The sequence below is a fragment of the Oncorhynchus kisutch genome, linkage group LG19 (genome assembly GCF_002021735.2).
Source record: "Oncorhynchus kisutch isolate 150728-3 linkage group LG19, Okis_V2, whole genome shotgun sequence".
Taxonomy (NCBI): domain Eukaryota; kingdom Metazoa; phylum Chordata; class Actinopteri; order Salmoniformes; family Salmonidae; genus Oncorhynchus; species Oncorhynchus kisutch.
In genome coordinates, this window is record NC_034192.2 from 60,304,692 (window position 1) to 60,323,641 (window position 18,950).

General features: G+C 44.7%; 2 protein-coding genes across 3 annotated transcripts in view; both read right to left on the reverse strand.

Annotated features, from left to right (window-relative positions):
• Positions 1-740: 740 nt before the first annotated feature.
• neurog1 (neurogenin 1) lies at positions 741-2,507 on the reverse strand. The gene is made up of 2 exons (XM_020509346.2): positions 2,287-2,507; positions 741-2,163 (listed from the first exon to the last, which is right to left on the reverse strand). Exon 2 carries the CDS (start codon positions 2,151-2,153, stop codon positions 1,485-1,487), a length of 669 nt encoding a protein of 222 aa, XP_020364935.1. The 5' UTR covers positions 2,154-2,163; positions 2,287-2,507; the 3' UTR covers positions 741-1,484.
• A 9,052-nt stretch (positions 2,508-11,559) lies between these two features.
• Positions 11,560-18,950, reverse strand: part of LOC109910211 (arf-GAP with Rho-GAP domain, ANK repeat and PH domain-containing protein 3) — a 55,733-nt gene continuing 48,342 nt past the window's right edge. The window contains exons 28-32 of one of the 2 annotated variants that reach the window (XM_031797453.1): positions 18,812-18,930; positions 18,375-18,438; positions 18,043-18,186; positions 14,447-14,485; positions 11,560-13,344 (exon numbers count right to left, since the gene is read on the reverse strand). In XM_031797453.1, the coding sequence (XP_031653313.1) occupies positions 12,895-13,344; positions 14,447-14,485; positions 18,043-18,186; positions 18,375-18,438; positions 18,812-18,930 (816 nt within the window). In that variant the 3' untranslated portion in view covers positions 11,560-12,894. The remainder of the gene's footprint in view (positions 13,345-14,446; positions 14,486-18,042; positions 18,187-18,374; positions 18,439-18,811; positions 18,931-18,950) is intronic. The other variant, XM_031797454.1, reaches the window with a different exon arrangement.

Consider the following 18,950-nt stretch of genomic DNA (forward strand, 5'->3'; position numbering starts at 1 on the left):
GAGCCTTGGCAAGACCTCACGCCGCCGAACCCCCAACTGGAGAATTCAACCTGAATCCCTTTAGAAATAAAATCATCCCGGGCGGGATGGATGATCACAACAACAACAAAAAACTCTAAGGAAAATCTCTTTAAATGCATATCTGGGTTGAGAGAAGACAGTTCTATAGAAACTTTCAAAAGAAAATGTTATAAACTGGTCCCACTCATACAAAGGCTTCAATACATTTTCCTAACGGGATGAAATGTAATTTATCAGTGTAAATAGTGTAACAAGTTGAATATTTATTTTAATCTGCTTTCTACAATATATATACAGACAAAATAGGAAATTCTGAGATTGTTAATGTGGCCAAAAAAATCTGAAATATTTATCAGATTTTTTTGGTCACATTAAACAATCTCATATTTTCCTATTTTGTCTGTAGAAAGTCCCCAAAGATGATGTATTCAACAGTGTTGATGGTCATGGGTGATGAGCTGCAATAAAACCTCAACTGATGGATGCACCTGCTGTGCTCTCTCTCTCTAAAACCGTTATCTTATTATCACACCCTTTTGTTTCATGAACAGGCCACGCGAGGACACTAACTGCCCCTGTTATTATTTGTAGTATTAAAACAATGATTGTTGTGTTCATGGGGCTTGCAATGCGCTTTATCAGTGTGATAATCAGCACGCTTTGAGTGCTCAACTCTCAGCAACTAAAACATTCGAAGAGTCCAAAAACGGAGAAATATATATTTTTTAAAGTTATATTTTTATTTGTAGAAAAATGATTCACACACTTTTCATGTAAATAGAATAGAAATCTATTTATATACAAAATACATTATGACAGGCGAAACTTGAATAAATACAATAAAAAAACGTCGTAGAAGGGTCCTCTCTAGCCTCTTCTTGGGATTGAGTCATTCTATTGAACAGGATTGCCGTTTTCAGGGGGTCAATCTCCATAATGTATGAAGCCAGCTCCTTGTCTTCTGACGGCCTTTCACTCTATTGTCAGAGCGGCGAAACTGAATTTCCACGCTCGTTTTTCTGCATTATCGCTCTACTAATTGTAAAATTGACTTTTCACCTCAGTCTACAAAAGCAAATCGGTCTTCTTTTTAATGATAATACTCTTGTAATAGAGGTTGAGGTTAAGATCTGTGAAGTGGACTTCTAGTAGGCGTCGTATGCGCTGGAAAAAGTGCAAATGTTTTGGAAGAATACAAAACGTATAGCAAAACAATCATACTCAACTTGGAAAAGTCGACCAAATTAAATTAATGTTCAATCCGAATGTAAAAATAGGAAAACAAACAAACTGTATAAAACACACCCACAGAGACATGGGTTAAGGCAAACAGTGAATAATATCATTCCCTTTTCCCCCCTTTCAACAGACTAACTGAAGAATGCATTCAGTCATCATTCTGCTATCGCTCTATTGTAACAATCTCGCAGTCTACAAAAGTTTGTGGTAAGGCTTTAGTTCAGTTAGTAGGACATGCCTGGTACAAAGTTGTGATAGCTGTACTGTAGAACATCAGTCTGGAAACATCCATAGTCATCATGGGTGGCTGGGCTGCTGGGGCTTGAAGTGCAATAAGACGGAGAGGAGGAAGAGGAGGACGCGCTGGAGCTCCAGGAGCATGCATCACTGCCCGGACTCGGGGCGTCAATCACGCACGGGCTGGGAAGCAAGAGAGACGCATCAGCCCGTGATTTGTTTTGGCGCTGTTCAATGTCCGCGATGCGTATGGTCTCGGAGAGCGCCCAGATGTAGTTGTGAGCGAAGCGCAGAGTCTCGATCTTGGTGAGTTTGCTGTCATCGGGGAACGCCGGTAGAACGGTCCGGAGGGTCTCTAAAGCGTCATTCAGGCTGTGCATTCTGTTTCTCTCGCGGTCGTTTGCCTTTACGCGCCGGTTCTTCTTCACCACGTGCACGGTGGCTTCATTCCTCGCTCTGCCTCTGCGTCTCTTCTTCTGTCCCATATCGGTAGCGCACGGGCCCTGGCTGTCGCTAGCAGGGGAGGCGGGCTTGCCGATCGAGGATGACGGGGAGGAAGCGTGCATGCTGCTGCACGAGTCTTCGTCATCGTGCGTAAAGTAGTCGCAGCTCGAACTGTCCATGTCAGAGTAAACGGTCTCCATTGCGGTGCACATTATGTTTTTCCTGCAGAAATAAGAGGAGAGGGAATGGGTTAAACACTGAAAATGCAAGAGCGCATGGTCAAGTTTGGAAAGCAGGCCTAGTCAAGGCAATGGCGAAGGACTCTGGGAGCAGAACGAAACCCACCTTAGTAATCTGGTTGAAGAAGGTACAGTATCAGTTGTCTTTCAAGGAGCCAAAGTCCGAAAAGTAGTTTGTATGATGAGTACAAGGCACGTGTCTTTCTCTTGCGCTTGAATCAGCTCGTGTGAGCGAATGAGCCTGGCACACGACTGGCCTCAGATACCTTATATACCCTGGTCAGACAATGGTCGTACCCCTCTCGCGCTGGCATTTGTGTGAAGGATGGATGAATGGGGTGCATCAGGTCTGCCCCGTGCCGCACTGCCATCTCATTAGCATAATGTATGCCTGTTGTTTGTTCGAGCTCCGAAGCGTGCCTGTAATCACGACCGTCCAATGAGAGCAGGGGACCGCTGCCCAGCCACGCGAGCACTACTGTTGCTATCCATCCCTGGACCAAAGACCAAGCCCACTTTAAGTTAAACCTTTAAAGTTAAATGAAAGAAGAAAAGGAGCAAATGACAGAACGCTTAGCCCCGGAGGCAAGGTCACGCTCCAAAAATAAATTAGCCTATCTTCTGTCCAAGATTCGGTCTATATACCTATAAACCTGCATGAGTATCAGCTAAAATCGAACATATAAAAGCAATAGGCATATCCACTACCATATTTGTCAAAAATTGACAATACATCGAAATTAAATGGAAAATTAGATTTAGTAAATGTTGGAAAATGGGACTGTTTTCCAAGTTATCGAACAAAACACAAAAGTTGCTGTAGAAAAATTTGATAGACATAACAAGTATACCAAACATTTAGACAGTGTATTCAACAAGTTTATACACAAAAAACTCTGATTAAAGATAAGGAAATCCACCACCCCAACATATTTGAACTAGTGTGCGTAATGCGTAATGCGTAATTGCGCACAATGTTTCACGCATGCATAAGCATTCGTATTTTAGAGCTATAGGCTATCTAGCCTATCTAGCATCTAAAGCAGGACAGGTTACTTCATCTTCACAACTTTCTCCATAAATCCACAGTCAAACCTGGCTAATTAACATTCAAAACATGAAGGGCACAGCAGTAAAAACGTCTAGCGCATGCAAAGGGCAATTTTTTAAAGGGTTTTTAAAGACATCTTTATGAGACAGGCATACCAATATCCATTAATTATTCTATTTATTCCATGTCCAGGATCTCGCCTCTCCTTTGAAAAAGTGGATGGGGGCACTATTTAGAAATAGTTTGGCCAGGGACCTGCAGTGCCTTTCTGCTGGCAGTATAATGAGGGTAGAGGGACAGTCATTTATAAATAATTACACAATGTTTAGAGTCTTCGGCCATGTATAATATATCAAAGCGATTATAAGGTGAATTGTTCCATTGTACGCGTCTCCCCTCACTTCTTTTCACTCCTTATACGCGTTGTCCCTCGTCCAAATTCGGGCTCCTCTGGGCTTTTGTCACACTTTTTTTCAGCCTGAGCCACTCTATTGGCGTTATTCTTATTCAAATAGTCTCAGCAGGAGCAAAAAAGAGCCCGTCTCTGAGGCATGTTCCTCGGTTCCATATCTCATCGTTTCGTTGTATTTACCTGCCCATCTGCTTAATATCTGCTGGACTAAATTGGTGCATGTCAACGTCATATATTTGACTTATTTCGATAGGCCTGACTATATGATAATTATTTCGATTTAGTAGAAGGCTGACGTTGTGACACACTGACTATTGATGATGTTGCCACACGCCGGAGGTTGGTTTATGAGGTAAATAAAATGTTAAACCCTTACAGACCAATCCTGTTGCTCGGAAGTGCCAAACGACAGGGATTGGGATCGATTTTATTATTACAACACCAAACTGTCAGTAATAACATCAAAGACGAGGAGCAGCTGGAAGGAGTATTCTGGTTTTAGTTAGGACATTAGTAGGTGGTCATACGTTATTGCTCTTATAAAGTGATAAAAGATAACATTTTTACAATATGACTTAGTTGGTTTGCACTAGAAGCGTGAGCCTGCATGGAGACCAGGCTTGTATTGCGGTTAGGACAAATCGGCCGGGGGTGTAGAGAAAGCAGAGTTTTCTGCCCACACTTGAGAGAGGTTGCCTGGGTGACGCTGTGACAGGATTAGCCACAAGTGCACGAGATGTGATTACATTTCAATAGCAGAAACACGTGAGAAAATAAAACAACCGAATTAACCAAAGTAGGGTCTCAAGCCGAAACAAATGACAACGAAAAAGTTATTCAATTGAGAAAATAAAATCAATTCAATTGTATTATTAGACCACCGCTGTGATCAATTTGATGTATTATTCGATTTGATTTGAAATATTATAGCATTAATTATGTTGAATCCGTGTTGATTTATTTAAAGAGTAGGCTGTAATATCACGTTTACACGGCAGGTGCTGAACTCGTAGTTAGGAATAAATACATGCCTTGTGCAAGGTGTTATACGGGTGAGGTCATAATACCTCTATTGACACTAGAGCAAATGAAGTGTGGGGGGATAGACTCTCTCTATTCTCTAGCGGAATATTCCTCCATTTATTTTTATATCTATTTATACAACCTGAATTAAAATTAAATTGAGTATTTTTGCAAAAGCATTAATCCCCGGGTATTAACGCGATTACTGTCTGCAAAAGATCTTTGAGTCAGAAAGTCTGAACGGAGTTTTCAGATGTTAATCCGTTGTTTAATCCCTTCCCTTGGCGTTCAGGCAGGAGCCCAGGCCAGCAGAGCTTTTTTTCCTCCTTGTTAAAAACTCACGCAGGGCAGAATAGGGCCATTACTTTTTTCAATGGTAATTCATTCCTTACTCCAGTGCTTCAATTGTACCCAGACACTACTCTCCACATCTCAAAGATCCCCTTCATCTTTTAAAGGCATTAGCCAGAAAGAGAGAAAAATTAAATAACGTTCCCTTTGCTTTTACAACCGTGATGGAAACAAATGTATTTGTTGTAACTACGGATTCACGGTTTCTTGGACAGTTCGGTTCCGTTTTATTCCCACTGTGTTCATTTCTAAAGAAACTAAATACGTTGAATATTCTCCTGGGAAAAACCACAGCTTCCAAACCCTTCCAAAAAATCAGGCAGGATAATGTCCCTAACCTTAAAACGAATGACATCTTCCATGCAACATGTCTGGAGAACAATTATGTTAGAATAAACTCTAGATCATGTTTTTTTTTTTCAGGTCAAGTGTTGATTGGTGCACATAACAAATTAACACATCATTAGTTGACTTTGATTGGCCAATTAGTCACATTGCCTTATTTTATGATACAACAAGGTAGTGTGTCTTTCATCACTACTCTGTTATAAATAAATAGGTGTTTAATTCTGTTTTTGGTGATTCTCCTTCTCCCACATAATCTATTATGTTGTAGGTTATGCTACTTCGCCAACACAATCATTCAAACGTTACATTTAATAGTTGTTTTTTGTGTGTACATTTTCCATAATTAGAGTGAAAAACAATTTATGCAAATGAAATGTTTTTGTTTCAATAAATATTTATTTTGTATTAGTCTATATGAAAGCATATATAGCTACTTCCAAAGCAAGTATGCTGAACACGTAAACGGGGCATGCTGTCTGTGGATGGACGTTATTGTTTACCTACGGGTAGCCTATCTATATGCACCCACCTTCCTCCATTTAACCATAAACCTGCTTGTTTGTGTTTTGCGAGAGAGTCAGCCATCCCTCAATTATGCTTCTATCTGTGATACCCGTCTGTTTTGATTTGGTAACATCTTAGCACAATTAGATTTCCAAACAGGTGCTATTATTATAATGTGATGGAATCTCATTTAGGGTAGTCTGAATGCTAATGGCGTGGCCTCACTGTGAAGCGGTTTCTAGACTGCCGCAGTTCGTGAACCTGCTGCTATCAATCACATGTTCTGGTCTAAATACAAATCCTATTCACTTGTCTTCATGTATTTACACAAATGCATAATTTACCTCTAGTTTACCCTGAATTAGGGTCCACAGTGAGCATGGTGTCTCTAAACGCGTTCTAATTCTAAAGATCCATGGCAACGATTGAGCAGATTGAGGAAACGGTTTGCTGCAGGTTTAAACAGTGTTAAAAGAAGAACAAATATACAGCAATACTTTACTGTGATGTAGAACCTGACCTCATCAGCAGAGTAAACACCACCGTATGGCCATAGGCCCCTGGAAGGGATGTGGGTCCCTAGAGCTGTTGGCAACACCACGTCTATGTGCTGTACACCCAGGAGACGGCTTTCTGTTATTTAACAGCAGTTTATTATGGTAGGATTCTAGTTGAATGGTGTGTTATCACCTTTTACATGACTTCATATGATTCATCTGAATAATAATGCTGATCATGGTTATAATATAGTAAGAACAGTATTAAAATACATTTTTGGAGTTTCAACCGTTATGTTACATTTGACCGTTCCCTGTATGTTGACAATGGTTGACTATATTCCTATATGTTTCTATACCACAACTCTTGGTGCTAGCCTGTCTAGGACCCTGAACTGGACTTCTCTGGTAAGGTTCTGATGCAGAGATGGCATCACTTGTGGCGCCTCGACTGAGCCATATGGTTTGGAGTGCAATAACTTGAAGCCGGTGCCAACAATGGAGTAATTGAGAAGGGGAAAGGGTCTGAGCTTGACTCGACAAAGCTGCAAAAACTCCCTCTTTCACTCTAATGAAGCTGTTGTCTGCTGAGTCTGTGTGGGGTTGGGGGGGGGGCAGGGGGACGTGATTTGTCATACAATCTGAAACTTTAGGAGGGCCGGAGAAAGCCCTCCTCTCCATATGTCTGCTTATTTTGCATCTGAAAGCTACTGGTTAAGAGAGAAGGGGAGAGAAGGGGAGAGGAGGGGAGAGAAGAGGAGAGGAAGGGAGAGAAGAGGAGAGAAGGGGAGAGAAGAGGAGAGGAGGGGAGAGAAGGGGAGAGAAGAGGAGAGGAAAGGAGAGGAAAGGAGAGGAAGGGAGAGAAGGGGGAGAGAAGAGGAGAGGAAAGGAGAGAAGGGGGAGAGAAGAGGAGAGGAGAGGAAAGGAGAGAAGAGGAGAGGAGAGGAGAGGAAGGGAGAGAAGAGGAGAGGAAAGGAGAGGAAGGGAGAGAAGGGGAGTGGCGGACTTACTATTAGACAGGAGAGGCAACTGCCTCAGGTCTCACATCATCAAGGCCCCCCCCCCCCCCCCCCATGTTCCACTTCAGGTAGCAATGAGGTGCTTTTAGCGTGGGCAAAGAAAATAAAAAATAAAGAGGATTTAATTTGAACAGAAAAATGACTTAAATTAAAGCATTTCTTTAGACAGGTGCTGCTGATAATACTGCCATCGCCATGACGGCAGAGGACATGTCTGTCCTGATGCTTTCTGTCCAATAAGAGTATGGCGTGTCATCAGATACATAGGCTACAGATGATAGTAAGACACAAGGGCACTGTTTCACTCTCTCCAATGCTTTCTCTGGTGAGATACATTTGCAGGTGGCTGAAACTAAGGCAAGTTGACGGGTTGCACAGTGCACTGTTCAGATGACAGAATTACTTTGGGTGAACGTGCAAAGATAACAGTTGAAAGAGTAGGTTATGTCTTGACAATCCGATGACAACGTGACTGGTTGTGCGCATGGCACATTAAAAGGTAACACATTTGTACAGTTAAATTACGTGTCATTAATATAAAACCGATAACAAAATGTTGTGCACACACATAGGAGGGGTGAGGGGGGACTCAGACTGGCCTCTGACCGGGGCCTCCAAATCACTGAGTCCACCCCTGGAGAAGGGGAGAGTGGCAGATAGAAGGGGAGAGTGGCAGATAGAAGGGGAGAGTGGCAGATAGAAGGGGAGAGTGGCAGATAGAAGGGGAGAGTGGCAGATAGAAGGGGAGAGTGGCAGATAGAAGGGGAGAGTGGCAGATAGAAGGGGCGAGTGGCAGATAGAAGGGGAGAGTGGCAGATAGAAGGGGAGAGTGGCAGATAGTGGGGGAGAGTGGCAGATAGAAGGGGAGAGTGGCAGATAGTGGGGGAGAGTGGCAGAGAGAAGGGGAGAGTGGCAGATAGTGGGGGAGAGTGGCAGATAGAAGGGGAGAGTGGGGGAGAGTGGCAGATAGAAGGGGAGAGTGGCAGATGGAAGGGGAGAGTGGGGGAGAGTGGCAGATAGAAGGGGAGAGTGGCAGATAGAAGGGGAGAGTGGCAGATGGAAGGGGAGAGTGGCAGATGGAAGGGGAGAGTGGCAGATGGAAGGGGAGAGTGGCAGATGGAAGGGGAGAGTGGGGAGAGTGGCAGATAGAAGGGGAGAGTGGCAGATAGAAGGGGAGAGTGGCAGATGGAAGGGAGAGTGGCAGATGGAAGGGGAGAGTGGCAGATAGAAGGGGAGAGTTGGTAGATAGAAGGGGAGAGTGGCAGATGGAAGGGGAGAGTGGGGGAGAGTGGTAGATAGAAGGGGAGAGTGGCAGATAGAAGGGGAGAGTGGCAGATAGAAGGGGAGAGTGGCAGATAGAAGGGGAGAGTGGGGGAGAGTGGCAGATAGAAGGGGGAGAGTGGCAGATAGAAGGGGAGAGTGGTAGATAGAAGGGGAGAGTGGCAGATGGAAGGGGAGAGTGGCAGATAGAAGGGGAGAGTGGTAGATAGAAGGGAGAGTGGCAGATGGAGAGGGGAGAGTGGCAGATAGAAGGGGAGAGTGGTAGAATAGAAGGGAGAGTGGTAGAAGGGAGAGTGACGATAGAATGGGAGAGTGGCAGATAGAAGGGGAGAGTTGGTAGATAGAAGGGGAGAGTGGTAGATAGAAGGGGGAGAGTGGCAGATAGAAGGGGAGAGTGGCAGATAGAGGGGAGAGTGGCAGATAGAAGGGGAGAGTGGCAGATAGAAGGGGGAGAGTGGCAGATAGAAGGGGAGAGTGGCAGATAGAAGGGGGAGAGTGGGGGAGAGTGGCAGATAGAAGGGGAGAGTGGCAGATGGAAGGGGAGAGTTGGTAGATAGAAGGGGAGAGTGGTAGATAGAAGGGGAGAGTGGCAGATAGAGGGGGAGAGTGGGGGAGAGTGGCAGATAGAAGGGGAGAGTGGTAGATAGAAGGGGAGAGTGGTAGATAGAAGGGGAGAGTGGCAGATAGAAGGGGAGAGTGGGGGAGAGTGGTAGATAGAAGGGGAGAGTGGTAGATAGAAGGGGAGAGTGGTAGATAGAAGGGGAGAGTGGTAGATAGAAAGGGGAGAGTGGCAGATAGAAGGGGAGAGTGGCAGATAGGAAGGGAGAGTGGCAGATAGAAGGGGAGAGTGGGGGAGAGTGGCAGATAGAAGGGGAGAGTGGCAGATGGAAGGGGAGAGTGGTAGATAGAAGGGGAGAGTGGTAGATAGAAGGGGAGAGTGGCAGATAGAAGGGGAGAGTGGGGGAGAGTGGCAGATAGAAGGGGAGAGTGGTAGATAGAAGGGGAGAGTGGTAGATAGAAGGGGAGAGTGGCAGATAGAAGGGGAGAGTGGGGGAGAGTGGCAGATAGAAGGGGAGAGTGGCAGATAGAAGGGGAGAGTGGGGGAGAGTGGTAGATAGAAGGGGAGAGTGGTAGATAGAAGGGGAGAGTGGTAGATAGAAGGGGAGAGTGGTAGATAGAAGGGGAGAGTGGTAGATAGAAGGGGAGAGTGGTAGAAGCTTCGACATCAGGGAGGGATAGTCTTTTTGACTGCATCTATTCCAACTGGAACAAACTGGTGTCAGAGATGGAAGTTGTAATTAAAGATTTTATAACAGTAGAAAATGACCGTTTGGCAACAAGTAATAAAGTGTACCGTTCATTAGGTATTTTTTAAAACCCACAATCATTGACCGTGAGGAGGAGGAGGAGGAGGAGGAGGAGGAGGAGGAGGACTGATGAGGGAAGCCTTCTGCGGAGGAGGAGGAGGACTGATGAGGGAAGCCTTCTGCGGAGGAGGAGGAGAACTGATGAGGGAAGCCTTCTGCGGAGGAGGAGGAGGAGGACTGATGAGGGAAGCCTTCTGCGGAGGAGGAGGAGGAGGAGGAGAACTGATGAGGGAAGCCTTCTGCGGAGGAGGAGGAGGAGAACTGATGAGGGAAGCCTTCTGCGGAGGAGGAGGAGGAGGAGGACTGATGAGGGAAGCCTTCTGCGGAGGAGGAGGAGGAGGAGGAGGAGAACTGATGAGGGAAGCCTTCTGCGGAGGAGGAGGAGGAGAACTGATGAGGGAAGTCTTCTGCGGAGGAGGAGGAGGAGGAGGACTGATGAGGGAAGCCTTCTGCGGAGGAGGAGGAGGAGGAGGACTGATGAGGGAAGCCTTCTGCACTACCTGGTTATTTGTTGAACATGTTTCTAAATATAGATCTGTCTCAGGTTTGAAAAGGCTTCTCAGGTCAGAGTAGAAGAAGAAACAAACTGACAATGTACAGATGACAACAGGCACTTGTTAAACTCATCTCCTATTCCTGGTGTCCTTTGTCATTCGTTGCTCTTTAATCTAGACCCCATGCTAGATTAAAACAAACCACTAAAAACAAAGTCTGACTTTAAAAAAAAGGAATCTGATTGGACAAAGAGGATAAACAGAGAATGGTGATTCTTTAGCACGAGGTGTCACCATCAAGGCAGTAAGAAGACAGAAGACCACCAGGTAACGAAAGAACCATGACAAAACATTTAAACGTCACTTACTCAGACACTAGCTCTGTGCTACTTCACACTCTAATTGCATATACAAATAATGTAACATTTTTAAAAAGGCACTCGTACATCTGAGCTACAGTGGGGCAAAAAAGTATTTAGTCAGCCACCAATTGTGCAAGTTCTCCCACTTAAAAAGCTGAGAGAGGCCTGTAATTTTCATCATAGGTACACTTCAACGATGACAGACAAAATGAGAAAAAAATCCAGAAAAACACATTGTAGGATTTTTTATTAATTTATTTGCAAATTATGGTGGAAAATAAGTGTAGAGGTGTAGAGGTCGTGGATGGCAGGAAGCTTGGCCCCAGTGATGTACTGGGTCGTACGCACTACCTTCTGTAGCGCCTTACGGTCAGATGCAGAGCAGTTGCCATACCAGGCGGTGATGCAACCGGTCAGGATGCTCTCGATGGTGCAGCTGTAGAACCTTTTGAGGATCTGAGAACCCATGCCAAATCTTTTCAGCCTCCTGAGGGGGAAAAGGTTTTGTTGTGCCCTCTTCACGACTGTCTTGGTATGTTTGGACCATGATATATTAAAAGAGCAGTGTGCGGGTTTCTTATTTTTTTCTCATCTATTACAAATAATGTAAAATGAGAGTCAAATTCTCAACCCTTAAAAACAGTTGAAAATTAAGAAATTGGACACATCATAAAACAAAAATATCACATTTAATATAGTCCTTCATGTAGCAACGTAAAATACTGCATTATGAATATTGAAGTGGTATAAGCATACAGAAGAATGTACACTATTTACAGTAAGTTGTGAATAATGACTAATGGACGACAATGCAGGCAAATGCATTATAACACACTTGGCAAAGGCAGTCCAATTGGAATATATTATTGTCTATTTAGACTGATGAAAAAGCATTAGACTTGGAAGTGTATACATGAATTCAGAATATTCAGATGTAGTGCCACTAACAATCGTTATATTTGGCTTTATTCACATCAGACAGTGGTTGTGCAACGGTGAATAAAACAAAGGATCCATTTGTACTATATAAAGGATAGTGAGTGTATACTGCCACCTTCTGGCCAGATAGTGTAGCAACACACGGGGTTATCTGTGGCTGTCTAGGAGATAGTGCATACTGCCACCTTCTGGCCAGATAGTGTAGCAACACACGGGGTTATCTGTGGCTGTCTAGGAGATAGTGTATACTGCCACCTTCTGGCCAGATAGTGTAGCAACACACGGGGTTATCTGTGGCTGTCTAGGAGATCGTGCATATACTGCCACCTTCTGGCCAGATAGTGTAGCAACACATGGGGTTATCTGTGGCTGTCTAGGAGATAGTGTAGCAACACACTGGGTTATCTGTGGCTGTCTAGGAGATAGTGCATACTGCCACCTTCTGGCCAGATAGTGTAGCAACACATGGGGTTATCTGTGGCTGTCTAGGAGATAGTGCATACTGCCACCTACTGGCTAGATAGTGTAGCTTCTAGAAGCAAAGCTCTCCTTTTCTTACTTTCACAGCTTTTACAAAAAAAAGTTGATAAAATATTATTGAAAAATAAATTATTACATACAGAGACTGTAACACATTTATATTTAAAGTCCAGTCGTTTAATACTAGCAAAAATAATCGTTTAATGCCTAATGCATCACCACCAGACATGCCTGATGAGAGAAGCATCCATTTCTCCTCTCCCTCTGTCGTTTAGTAAACAATTCAAAAAAACAAGTACGAAAACGTAGTTCATAGCTAAAGCAATTAGCAAGGTCGTTATAATCCAAAAAGGCATCTTTCAATATAAAACGGATCTGTACATACATACAGTGATAGCAGAACAGTAAGTAGTTTGTAGGATAAAACATAAGTAAATGCTTATTCATATCTGATCATGTATTTTTGACACACCACCCAAACAAATGGGTTGTGTCCATACGCCCATGCTATTACAGTATTCTGTCTGTCTGGGCTACAATACAGTCTAATAGTCTACAATACATGTGCACACATCTCTTCCTCTCCTCAGATTACGTTCTTCTCTCCTGGCAGTTTCTCCTCCTTCTCTGTTTTTTTGGTGAAGACGGAGGACAGTTCCTGGAGGAGCAGCTCCTGAGAGGGGGTACAGGGCCTGTGCTGCTGCCTCCTCCTTGGCGCTGGCTGGGGAGACTCCTGGAGGTCCCCTCCTCCACCCAGGACCAGGGTATCCAGAGAACCAGCAGGGGGCAGCAGACCCTCCCCTCCCGGCCCCAGAGAGTGCACCAGGTTGAGGCCGATCATGCGGTCCAGGGAGCAGGTCTTCCGTGGGCCCAGAGGGACCTGGGTCTCTGAGGTGTTATTGGAGAGGAAGCTGGTCTCCAGGGACTTGAGGACCTGCAGGCCGAAGTCTCCTACTTCCTCATACAGAGGCTCTGGGGGTTCTGGCTCTGTACTCTCTGGACGCTCCGCGAACGAGTCCTGCTGCACCTTCATGGGCTGGGTGGAGGTTGGGGTAGGGGGGGGAACGGAGGGAATTAGAATTTGAACCCATCCCAGAGTTATTTGTATGTTTGATTATACACTATGTAAAGAACTGGGAGGCCTGAGGCAAAAGCAGAAGTAGAGCTATTATAATAATAAGGGGGTTGAGAAGTAGCTATCTGTTAGGAACTTTAGGTAGGTATTAAGGAGATGATCTGCCATTACAGTGACAAAGAAACACGTGTGGTTCATTTAAATGAGACAAACATGGAAGGGAGTTGCCCTTCTTTGACAACTACTTTAGAAAACAATAGACTTCCTCTTATTAAGGTCTGGCCATTGTTCTAGCGCCTCAGCAACAACCTCAAGACAATTACTCAAAACGCAGAGGGACAAAAGAAAAATTCAAGCAAAACAATTCCCTTGTAAATGCATTTGGGGCTGGGGCTGGGCTAGTTCCAGTAGGTACACCAGTAGACTAATAGACACAGCAGACTGTGTTCTGTAAAACACAAGAAGGTACTTCACTAAGCCTCTCAGGCCTCCCCCTCAAGGCAAAGGGCCACAGAACCAGAACAATACTGGAGAACAATATCTCCTCCCAGTCCATCCTGTTGTCTACACTTCAAACATCAACATCCTGATGCTCTAAAACCAGGAAGTCAGGGCTTCTGTCAGGAAGTGGAGGTGTGGCTGAGTCAGATATAGTCCCTGTATAAACCAAGGGAATTTCTTTACACAGATAGAGAGGTGCTTTGGAGAACTGTTAGTTAGGGAAGTTAGGAGAACGTTAAATAAATCCAATAGCAACCTTCAAAATAAACATCCCATTCTCATCCTTCTTGTTAGATGAGCAGAGAAGTCCACATTTATACTGTATATATTTGACATTTTAGTCATCTAGCAGACGGTCTTATCTAGAGCAACTTATAGTAGTCAGTGCATATATTTTCATACCGGTCCCCCGTGGGAAGCAAACACACAACCCCGATGTTTGAAGCGCCATGGTCTACCAACTGAGCCACACAGAATAAAAGGTAAGCATGAACATTCAAAACAGCATGTAACATAAACATGCAACATTGAAATGACAGAGCACCAGGGTGTGTATACTTACAAAAAACATGGAGAGTGTCCTTCTGGCGTGAAGCTTTCGCTGCAGAGAACAGACAGAAGGACACCAGTACAACCCCGTGAGATACAGACACGCAGAGACAGTTTCCCTGACCCAGATTAAGCCCATTACTGGACTCCAAAATGACACTTTGACTTGCTGTTCAGTCCAGAACTAGTCTTAATCTGTGTCAGGGAAACTGGTCCATAGTGAATACTATACAGTAAAGGGATAGCATTTGGGGGATACTGAAGTATAAGGAATAAGAAACATACTGGACACCAAAGGGTTACAGAAAGGAGTGATACAAAAATAAAAACTAGCTTTGTGTGTGAAGTACACAACTTGGGTTAACGGAATCTTCTCAAAGTTAAAAATTAGTGGTACTGATGTATCAAAAGGCTCCCCCAGACTATGTTCGGTTAGCTAAAGTCTCCCCAGACTAGGTTCGGTTAACTAAAGTCTCCCCAGACTAGGTTCGGTTAGCTAAAGTCTTCCCAGACTAGGTTCGGTTAGCTAAAGTCTTCCCAGACTAGGTTCGGTTAGCTAAAGTCTTCCCAGACTAGGTTCGGTTAGCTAAAGTCTTCCCAGACTAGGTTCGGTTAGCTAAAGTCTCCCCAGACTAGGATCGGTTAGCTAAAGTCTCCCCAGACTAGGTTCGGTTAGCTAAAGTCTCCCCAGACTAGGTTCGGTTAGCTAAAGTCTCCCCAGACTAGGTTCGGTTAGCTAAAGTCTCCCCAGACTAGGTTCGGTTAGCTAAAGTCTCCCCAGACTAGGTTCGGTTAGCTAAAGTCTCCCCAGACTAGGTTCAGGTTAGCTAAAGTCTCCCCAGACTAGGTTCGGTTAGCTAAAGTCTCCCCAGACTAGGTTCGGTTAGCTAAAGTCTCCCCAGACTAGGTTCGGTTAGCTAAAGTCTCCCCAGACTAGGTTCGGTTAGCTAAAGTCTCCCCAGACTAGGTTCGGTTAGCTAAAGTCTCCCCAGACTAGGTTCGGTTAGCTAAAGTCTTCCCAGACTAGGTTCGGTTAGCTAAAGTCTTCCCAGACTAGGTTCGGTTAGCTAAAGTCTCCCCAGACTAGGTTCGGTTAGCTAAAGTCTCCCCAGACTAGGTTCGGTTAGCTAAAGTCTCCCCAGACTAGGTTCGGTTAGCTAAAGTCTTCCCAGACTAGGTTCGGTTAGCTAAAGTCTCCCCAGACTAGGTTCGGTTAGCTAAAGTCTCCCCAGACTAGGTTCGGTTAGCTAAAGTCTCCCCAGACTAGGTTCGGTTAGCTAAAGTCTCCCCAGACTAGGTTCGGTTAGCTAAAGTCTCCCCAGACTAGGTTCGGTTAGCTAAAGTCTCCCCAGACTAGGTTCGGTTAGCTAAAGTCTCCCCAGACTAGGTTCGGTTAGCTAAAGTCTCCCCAGACTAGGTTCGGTTAGCTAAAGTCTCCCCAGACTAGGTTCAGGTTAGCTAAAGTCTCCCCAGACTAGGTTCGGTTAGCTAAAGTCTCCCCAGACTAGGTTCGGTTAGCTAAAGTCTCCCCAGACTAGGTTCGGTTAGCTAAAGTCTCCCCAGACTAGGTTCGGTTAGCTAAAGTCTCCCCAGACTAGGTTCGGTTAGCTAAAGTCTCCCCAGACTAGGTTCGGTTAGCTAAAGTCTCCCCAGACTAGGTTCAGGTTAGCTAAAGTCTCCCCAGACTAGGTTCAGGTTAGCTAAAGTCTCCCCAGACTAGGTTCGGTTAGCTAAAGTCTCCCCAGACTAGGTTCGGTTAGCTAAAGTCTCCCCAGACTAGGTTCGGTTAGCTAATGTCTCCCCAGACTAGGTTCAGGTTAGCTAAAGTCTCCCCAGACTAGGTTCGGTTAGCTAAAGTCTCCCCAGACTAGGTTCGGTTAGCTAAAGTCTCCCCAGACTAGGTTCGGTTAGCTAAAGTCTCCCCAGACTAGGTTCGGTTAGCTAAAGTCTCCCCAGACTAGGTTCGGTTAGCTAAAGTCTCCCCAGACTAGGTTCGGTTAGCTAAAGTCTCCCCAGACTAGGTTCGGTTAGCTTTAGTCTCCCCAGACTAGGTTCGGTTAGCTAAAGTCTCCCCAGACTAGGTTCGGTTAGCTAAAGTCTCCCCAGACTAGGTTCAGGTTAGCTAAAGTCTCCCCAGACTAGGTTCGGTTAGCTAAAGTCTCCCCAGACTAGGTTCGGTTAGCTAAAGTCTCCCCAGACTAGGTTCAGGTTAGCTAAAGTCTCCCCAGACTAGGTTCAGGTTAGCTAAAGTCTCCCCAGACTAGGTTCGGTTAGCTAAAGTCTCCCCAGACTAGGTTCGGTTAGCTAAAGTCTCCCCAGACTAGGTTCGGTTAGCTAAAGTCTCCCCAGACTAGGTTCGGTTAGCTAATGTCTCCCCAGACTAGGTTCAGGTTAGCTAAAGTCTCCCCAGACTAGGTTCGGTTAGCTAAAGTCTCCCCAGACTAGGTTCGGTTAGCTAAAGTCTCCCCAGACTAGGTTCGGTTAGCTAAAGTCTCCCCAGACTAGGTTCGGTTAGCTAAAGTCTCCCCAGACTAGGTTCGGTTAGCTAAAGTCTCCCCAGACTAGGTTCGGTTAGCTAAAGTCTCCCCAGACTAGGTTCGGTTAGCTAAAGTCTCCCCAGACTAGGTTCAGGTTAGCTAAAGTCTCCCCAGACTAGGTTCGGTTAGCTAAAGTCTCCCCAGACTAGGTTCGGTTAGCTAAAGTCTCCCCAGACTAGGTTCGGTTAGCTAAAGTCTCCCCAGACTAGGTTCGGTTAGCTAAAGTCTCCCCAGACTAGGTTCGGTTAGCTAAAGTCTCCCCAGACTAGGTTCGGTTAGCTAAAGTCTCCCCAGACTAGGTTCGGTTAGCTAAAGTCTCCCCAGACTAGGTTCAGGCTAGCTAAAGTCTCCCCAGACTAGGTTCGGTTAGCTAAAGTCTCCCCAGACTAGGTTCGGTTAGCTAAAGTCTCCCCAGACTAGGTTCGGTTAGCTAAAGTCTCCCCAGACTAGGTTCGGTTAGCTAAAGTCTCCCCAGACTGTCTCCCCAGAGTGAACGTCTGTACCTTGAAAACTCCCTTAAAAAAAAAAACTTTGTTTGAAAAACAAGAAAAAAAGCGGCAATAATACTGTTTGTCCCTCTTGAGATGCCATAGCAAAAACATAGCCATTATACACTTACTCAACATAATTGACGTTTTACCAATTTAACATCTGACTAAGATGGTGCAGTATTTCTCATGTGAAGAAATATGCATGAAAACTAGTTGTCTCTCATTGGATGACGACAAACACGTCATTAAGAATCCCATCCATTGTTCCCGCTCCTACTAGGAGCAGTACTGTTGACCAATCACAGACAAAGAGGCGTAGACTTTTCGGCTACCGAAGTTTAAAAAAAATGTAGTGTGCATGAACAGCCGAAAAAACTGCCACACCAAAACGAACAAAAATATCAAATATTTTTTACCCACAACCACCAAAAGTGTCATCATAATATATGTGCAAACTATTTCAACTGGGAAGCGTGTGACAGGCTTAAAAGTATAGGGTAGGTAGAGGGTGTGGGTGGTTGTCTCCTGCAGAACCATAACCGAGTCCGATTGGCTGACAGCATGGTACAGTTGGAACGTACCAGAGTCTGATTGGCCGACAGCATGGTAGAGTTGCTCTCGTGTCCGTCCCCTCTGATTGGTATTAGAGGCATGGTCCCAAACTTCTGTTTGGAGATGTCTGAGGAAGAGTGACGCCTCAACACCGGAGGTCGGGGGTCATCATTCTGTTAGAAGCAATCAAGTGAATAGAAATGACTCAAAAACAGAATCAAATGGATCAAATTAAACAGACAAAAGTACAAATCTAAATCGTAGGTGTTATACCCCAAAGAATATGGGGGAAAGCAAACTCTAAATCATGTAAAAGTGATGCAACACAAGCCAGGGAGGGGAACTAGGCTCCACAGCATACCTGTGCTTTGAGGAAATTGGTGACCCAGTCCCATAGGTCGGACTCACAAAAGCAACAAAGGTACCTGGGAGACACAAAAACACAAAAGCAGCGATTGACTCTTAAAAAAGGGGAGGGGAAGGAGATGTCATTTAAAGGGGAGGGGAAGGAGATGTCATTTAAAGGGGAGGGGAGAGGCAGATCTTAAACAAGACATTCCAGCCTCCCTCCAAAAACAATGTAGTTCACTTACATCATATCATCACATCTGATATCATGCAAAACCAGTCACTACAGTAAACAATGAGGAACTCAACGACGAATTTCAAATACTTGAGAAAACATTGTATGTCCAATAAACATATAATGTTTCACTCTTATCCAATAAAAGTTGTATTGAATATTTTCCAGACATCCTTTGCAATGACCAAAATAATGTGTAGCGAGTGAACACTAACAGTTGCTGTTTTTCCATCATGAGAGTAAAGCCCCATCTAGTTGGGGGTTTCAGCTTCTTTCGAATTCCCATGTAGATCTTCATAGACTTCAGAGGCCATTCCTTTTCCGGCTTGATGCTCTGAAATCACAGACATATTG

What these genes read in the sequence shown, in the direction of transcription:
- neurog1 (XM_020509346.2), bottom strand. Translation starts at nt 2,153, where the DNA reads ATGTGCACCGCAATGGAGACCGTTTACTCTGACATGGACAGTTCGAGC.